This window comes from Lactuca sativa, chromosome 1, assembly GCF_002870075.4.
Source record: "Lactuca sativa cultivar Salinas chromosome 1, Lsat_Salinas_v11, whole genome shotgun sequence".
Classification (NCBI taxonomy): Eukaryota; Viridiplantae; Streptophyta; class Magnoliopsida; order Asterales; family Asteraceae; genus Lactuca; species Lactuca sativa.
The window spans coordinates 168,342,293-168,349,643 of record NC_056623.2 but is presented as its reverse complement, the minus strand read 5'-3'; the positions used below and the strand labels follow the sequence as shown (position 1 = coordinate 168,349,643).

Sequence of the window (7,351 nt, the reverse complement as noted above, 5' to 3'; positions counted from 1 at the left end):
AATATACCCTTGAAATTTCTTGATCTAAGCTTTTAGATTGGAAACAAAGTATAACATTCTCTTCCTTAATTATAGCAAAAACAACGTTCACTACTAGAAAAACCGCCTTTTACGACGTGCAATGCGTGTCGTGAAACGCTCAGACAGCGCGCAAATGCGTGTCAAGAAAGGCACTGTCATAACGAGAGACAACACACTTTTGCGCGTCATCTATTTACGACGAGCATTTACGACGCGCATTTATGACACACATTTACAACGCGCAGGTATGACATGCAATGCGTGTCAAGGAAGGACCTGTCATAAAGGAAGACGACACACATTTGCGTGTCGTAACCTTATGACGCGCGTGTTTATGACACGCAATGCGTATCAAGGAAGCCCCTGTCAAGAAAGGCCATGTCGTAAATGAAGATGACACACATTTTTGCGTATCATAATTTTAAATGTTTAAAAAAAATTATTTATAGATTTACTAATTTTCAAATTAAATTTGCATTTAATGTCTCATAACAAAAAATAAAATACGAAATACAAAAATTACAATCCATTGCATAAAATTTAATGTCATACAAATAATCGATCCATGGAAAGATAAAACAAGTCAATAGAGGTTGTTTTCTACCTATACATGATTAGCACATACAAAATAACAAACTTTATTTCATATTCGTACATATGATTACATTATTCATTAAGAAAACATATACCTACATCTTCCCCTAAAATGTTATTACATGATGCAAGTTGGCCACTTCATTGATGGATCACCAAGAGGAAAATCAACAACTGCCCTAAAATGTTCCATGATGTGCCCATAATCATGTCCTGTAACTTTAGACATTTAATAAAGTAAAATACGTCCTAAAAATAAAATTGCACAAGAAAAAACACATCATAATGACAAATTACTAACATGAATGGAAGAAGTACACTCTAAATTTGTTTTACCAAGAGTGACATGGACGATCTGGTGCTATAAAGTTTGTCTAAGCTGCCAAACAAAGACTGCATGCAAACCAAAACATACATACACTCTAAATTTAATTACCATACAAATCATATCCATACATACGAGTTTATTTTACCTTTTTTTCCTCATATCTTTATTTTTTTATTCTTATTAGCCATGGAGTGTTGGTGTTTTCTTTTCTAGAAATGTGAATCCAATTGGGTTGATCAGTCCCATGAAGATCTTTAACTACAACTTCTTAAGTAGGAGGAGGTTGCGACATGTTCTGAACAAAAATACTTCAAAAAATTAGAAAATTAAATTGTTGAAAACATATGAAATTAGAAGAAAAGAAAGAGAGTGAAATACCAATGTGGGAAGGCATTCATTTGCGTTTTTTCTGAGCACTGAAAAACCACCATGAGTTCTTATGTCTGAAGCTGTTAAGACTTTGCAGAAAGAGTGGATACTTGCCTTTGGAGGGTCGTCAATGCATTTATCAAGACCAGTAGGATCACTTTGCTATTCATTATTACAAAAAAAAAACAAAAAAAAACAGTTACAAAAGGTTATAAATTGTAAAGAATTTAAGATGTGAACTCTTACATCTGCTTCTGGAAGTAGAGTGATTTGAGCATAAACTTCATATGTATCTTGTTCAGCCTATAAAGGTAACAAAATCTAGATTCTAAAACTTCATAACCCAAATCACACACTGTAAGAACAACATGTTTACATACTTACCAGAAGCCGAGTATAAACAACACGACATAGAATCTTTGATTTTTAGATTGAACTGAGGAATACTCTAATTGATTCCCTGATTGTTGGATTCCTCTAACTGAGCAAAAACCGTATATGATTAAGATTTAAGAAGAAGAATAGAAGTTGAAGGTCAAAAGAATGTTGAAAATGTAAACGATATGAGAGATTTTGAAGGAAAATTAACAAGTTTATTATACTTACTTGCTCCATGTAGAAAACTCATTCTCCATCTCTTGGAACATATACTAGTGGAACCGCACATGCCTTCCATAGCTCCTTATACAACAGATCTTCCATTTCTCATAATCGTAAATCACAAATCAAATGCTGAAAATCATTTTTGTCTGAAGCTTTGTCAAATCAATAATATTGTACACAATTGAACCGATTTTAAATCTCCAATGTCAAGCCTACTAATTCCGAGAAACATAAATTATACATATGAATTACCACACTTCTAAACACCAATTGTTCTATGTTTTTTTATGTTATCATATAACTTAAGAAAAATAAACTTTTTAAATGAATCTAAAGTTAAAAAGTAATCCATCTGTCCCCAAATAGTCAACTAGTAGTACAAAACCATTATGCACTTGATAGAATAGTTGACTATTGATGAAATTTAGGTTGCACTTTTATAACCCCAATCCTTGCCTCATATGAATAATACTTGTTGTCAATAAAAAGCGTACTATGTGGTTTTTTTACTTATTTTTGTTAACTCCTAAAAATATATAAAAAGATGAAGAAAACACACCCTTTTTCAGTGAGAAAGCTTTTTGTTGCTATTGGAAGTGTTGCTTGTGCCGGCTATAACTACCTTTCCCTTCACAATCACAAGCAAATTACATCAATCATTCCTTTTTAACTTCCTTCCTAATAAAATTATAATAAAAAATACGCATTTTATTTTTTAGCACCCAACACATAACACATAAATTCATGTTACTTACCTGTAATGACTTCTAACAATCTTCACTTAGATAATTGTTGTTGTTGCTGTTTAGGGTTTGTTGACACATGAGCTTCGATCTTGAGTAAGTGTTGTTGTAAAACTTGCACTGCTTCTGATGCATGAAGACCATGCAAATCCAATTTCCAACCATCATTTTCACAGTTTCTAATTGCTAAAAATTCATTTGCTGCTTTTGCATTAAGTTATTCTGAAGCACTCCATTCTTGTATAGCCTTTAAGGAAAATTCTTGTGCAGTTGCATGATCTCTTCTTAGATACGCCTCTTTAGCTTCTTTTGAGTATCAAGAGGCTGACCTGGCCATATAATTATTTTATTATTTGTTTTAATAAATAGATCATCTCTCTTCCTTTATTTTTTTTTGAATTATTTTTTATGTATGTATCTCAAATATATAAATTATACAAGTAATTTTACATACGAAAATGAGAAAAAAAGACCAAAAATGTAAATTTCCTAAATTAAAAACTATAGGGACGAAAAATGTAATTAATCAATTTCCTAATTTTAGAATTAAAAACTACAGGGACCAAATGTGTAATTTCCTAAATTAGAAACTATAGGGACAAAAACTGCAATTAATTCATTTCCTGTTAGAATTGAAAACTATAGGGACCAAAAGTGCAGCTTCCTAAATTAAAACTATACAGACACGTACATGTTGTTGAATTACAAACTTATACATTTCTAGGAAGCTTTGTCAAATCCTTTTTGTTGAGGTTCAGAACATCTTCTTTATGTCTGAAGAAAAAGGTGAATCAGAAGATTAAGAGTCATGAGAGAGAAACGTTAAGAAGCAAAAAACTAAGACTGTTGTACTAATACTCTAATATGCATAAATTCAAAAATATAGTTAAAGATTTTCTTCTACTTACCCAATATGAAAATAAGTTAAAAAAAACAGTTAACTAAAAATTAGTAGAAGAACCATGTTAAACCATATGTGACATGTCCTAAATTTGATTAATTTATCCTTATACATCCACTACAACAGAATTGAATCAAACATATCATAATATAAAATGAACATTAAAAGTATTTGGATTCGTATTTGTGTGGTGCAATGCAAACTAACCCAAATCATCAATAAAAGCATCAGCCAACATGTCACATTTAGCCTTTAAATGGATCTCAATCTCACGAAGAAGTGGCATTTGGTATTCTCCCACATCCTACTACAGTTGATCAATATTATATATATAAAAAAAACTAAACTTGAGGGGAAAAAAGACATGATGAAATGAAGTTACCATAGGTAATGGTGCATGTTGGTCCCGAGTTTGCCATAAATAAGCAGGTGTTATTCCAAGAAATCAATTAGGAACACCACCAACTGCAGATTCAGGGCTAATGTTTGTGTAATTACTTGAAAATCCACTCCATTTCTCTATTTCTTCCTCATGAACCTCACCATCTTTTGAAATTAAAGGAAGTCTCAGCCTCTGAGCAGCTTCTGCAATAACTAATCGATGTTCAAGTGCCTCGTATACCTGAAACAATGTCAAATTAAACACATTTCATGAAACCGTAAAAGATTTGAAATCAAACCTCAGTAGAATTCGTTAGCCTAAGCTTGGAGGAGTGTGTATCTTGAATGTCTCCAAGATTGGCTATTGAAACAGCCTGTATATGATCTTTAAGTATGTTAAAAAAAGCCTGCAAGTGAAAATCTCAACTGAAAATTTCTCAAAAATAATCAATTTTCTAAAAAATCATAGAATGTTGCTATTATGAGTAACAAATTGTAAATACATTGCCGCTTAAACCATTGGATAATAGGGAAACATAATGCGTTTTTACCATTTAGGTTAGTTTCGATCATGGCCATTTTGGTCATAATGAAGATGATGAGGCCTGAGGGCATTTTCGTCCTTTTGCACAGACATGAGATCGAAAGAATAGTCCTTGTCCCACTTTAAAAAAAAAGGTGCTACATGTATTTCCTTTCATAATACAATGTTTTAGTTACAATCTTCAAACTGTTGCAAGTCATTAAAATCAATTTTAAGTTTTTAACATTTTCTTTCATATAAAAGTATGATCCTAGATAAAAAAAAAAAATTGAAAAGATTACCTATAACTCGATACTTCCTTAAGAAATTAGTAGATGTGGCAGCATGCCAACCACACCTACTAAGAATAATATATGAACGCATAAGAACAATTAAAAAAAACTAAACATATTAATTTCTTATAAAAAAATAGATAATATCATACTAGTGCTTTGTGGGTTCTTGATACTTGGGCTCCATAAGTGTTGTTCCTGAAGCAAAAGAGAAATAAAAATGAACATACACATAAATAACTATAGTTATTATTATTCTTTTATGTTCTTTTTGGAAGGATTCAGCTATATGCTGCGAGGTTATATCGATTCCTTTTTTTTGTATTACAATATTGGGCTTTCAAAAATATATCCATTTATAGCATTGTACTTTTATTCATAATGTAAGTACAATGTTATAAATGGATAATAATAATAAAAAGAAATAAAAGATGAATGCCATCCAAGCATGGGGGCTGGCCTGTATACCATTACAACCATTTGATCAAAGTGAGATATTGCTACAATGGATTAATCATCAGCCAATAATTGAAATATTTTTCAGTTTTGGTCCCTAGTAGCGTGAAATAAGGACCAAAATCGATTGTTTGAACAAAACTTAATATCCTCTCATACTGAAATATTGAATAATTTACATACTAATCATTTTTTTGTACTAAATATTAATAAAATACCATTTTGATAGTAATCAGTTATTGAAATATCCTCTCATACTAAATATTGAATATTAATACTAATCAGTTATAGAAATATTCAAGATAGGAGTACCCTTACCATTTTGAGCTACTGCAACCAAAATTAAGAAATCAAAATCAATACAAAATATATTTCATCCTCTGATCCTTAATGTGTCAGTTGATATATTATAGAAGTTTGCTTCATTTCTCATAAAGTTCATCATGCACCAATTCAATAACTTTTTCAATTGCAATTGTTTTTATGCATGTTGGAGTTAACAATCATAATTATCATATATTTACTTGAACTACGTTATTAGCTATGAAAAAAAAACATATGAAAACATATATTTTTTTAATTATCATTCAAATGAACTAACCGGGGTGATTTCACAAAGGAGCTGAGAATGTTCTTCAATATTCCCCTGAGGATTATACAAGACAACCATCATACATAGAAAGTCACATAGAACAAAATGAAATTGTATAAATCATCAAAACTATAAGATTAATGAAACAAATGTTCAAAGTTTACCTCTTTTGTCCAAAGACAGATTTCCATCTGCTAATGTTTTAGACATGTGTTGAAAAACCCCAAATTAAGCCTTCAACACCAAAAATCGAATCCAATACAGACTCTTCTGGTAGGGTTGGTCCTTCACGACTCCAAAATAAAAAACATAGAAGAAAGTAGAGGTACGATAACGAAAATCGAAAATTAGGGCTCAAGTAGGCGGTGATTATACCCAAATCGAATTGTGCCTTCGTTTTCATTGCAAATTGGAGAATACGATCGTTAGTAGGAGCAAAGAGATAATACCCAAATCGAATTGTGCCTTCCTTTTCTCCTATGGGCAGAGGAGAAAATAAAATTGTAACAATACCTTAGTTCAAACCATTAGTAGGAGCAAAGAGAAAACACAGAGCGTATTTGTGGCAGCCGAACTCAACAATTGAAAACACTTGAGGTAATGTCGACGGTAACCTAGTCACTAAGATGAAAGAACGGAAGACTAGGGTTATTTTGGGATGCTAAGGGTTTGGTGAGAGGGGATGTAAGAACTAAATGTATGAGAAATCGACCCTAACATTAGAGCCCAAGGGGATCTCTACATCAAAATGAGGCTTTCATCTCAAGGGTACCTAACATCAACATGTGGCTGCTAATTAGGGGTTTTTTTCATGTAGAGGATGCAGTTGAGGTTTTCTTGCAGATTAAAGCCCGAGTTATGTTCGACAAACGAAGAAGGGTTGGAGTTGTTGGATGTAGGTAAAGATGAAGGCCCTAGGGTTTCCTTCTAGCTAATTCAAAGATTAGCATCGATGGAAAAAGATGGAGGCATCAATAGAAGAACAAGGGAGACTCAGAGAGGATCAAATAGGGGGGGGGGTTAATTTTTGGGATGCTATTAAAACACGCGTTTCATTAAAATAAATTATAAAACGACATATTCAGATGACGCACATTTTATAATAAGTGTCCTCCGTGTTTTTTATGAGACACTAATTTTTGCGTATCATTAATCAATGTGTGTCGTAAAATATGCACCCTAAATTCTTCAAATTTCTAAAGATTTGACATTATTTTTAGGGCACGCCCTTTTGTGTATCATTAATCAATGTGTGTCGTAAAAAGCGCATCAATAAAGGTCTGTTTTCTAGTAGTATAACTTTTCAACCCCTACAACTTTGCAAAGTGAAACTTTTTTTTTTCTATAATTAATATTGCCAACTTGCAATACTTAAAATAATAATCATGCTCCCACTAAAATGATGATTATATCCATTTCAGCGTAACATATATACTCCCACTAGCTTTCACACGTATTCAGAAAATAGTTGGACTTCTAAAGACAATACTTATTGACTTCCAAAGTTCATATTTCCAAAACGATGTGCTTCGATAAGCCTTTATCTA

The 7,351-nt window shown here is 32.0% G+C and overlaps 1 protein-coding gene across 16 annotated transcripts; it reads right to left on the bottom strand.

The window, feature by feature from the left end:
• Positions 1 to 541: 541 nt before the first annotated feature.
• LOC111885073 (uncharacterized) lies at positions 542 to 6,807 on the bottom strand. 16 transcript variants are annotated; one of them, XR_008224524.1, is made up of 13 exons: positions 5,969 to 6,807; positions 5,814 to 5,858; positions 4,909 to 4,954; positions 4,240 to 4,347; positions 3,767 to 4,181; positions 2,671 to 2,987; positions 2,475 to 2,543; positions 1,919 to 2,130; positions 1,697 to 1,793; positions 1,559 to 1,615; positions 1,322 to 1,474; positions 917 to 1,238; positions 542 to 834 (listed from the first exon to the last, which is right to left on the bottom strand). XR_008224524.1 is itself a non-coding variant. In XM_042895458.2 (5 exons), the coding sequence occupies exons 1-4, from the start codon at positions 1,986 to 1,988 to the stop codon at positions 1,396 to 1,398; spliced, it is 303 nt and encodes a 100-aa protein (XP_042751392.1). In that variant the 5' UTR covers positions 1,989 to 2,467; the 3' UTR covers positions 542 to 1,238; positions 1,322 to 1,395. The 16 variants fall into 16 exon arrangements, 1 of the variants encoding a protein (XP_042751392.1); XR_008224528.1 differs by having other exon boundaries at positions 542 to 828; XR_008224532.1 differs by having other exon boundaries at positions 952 to 1,238.
• Positions 6,808 to 7,351: the final 544 nt, after the last annotated feature.

Coding starts and splice junctions, on each gene's coding strand:
- LOC111885073 (XM_042895458.2), bottom strand. CDS start 1,988: ATGGAAGGCATGTGCGGTTCCACTAGTATATGTTCCAAGAGATGGAGA. Junction 1,794..1,918: donor GAGTTTTCTACATGGAGCAA/GTAAGTATAATA, acceptor GTTTTTGCTCAG/TTAGAGGAATCCAACAATCA. Junction 1,616..1,696: donor TTGTTTATACTCGGCTTCTG/GTAAGTATGTAA, acceptor TTACCTTTATAG/GCTGAACAAGATACATATGA.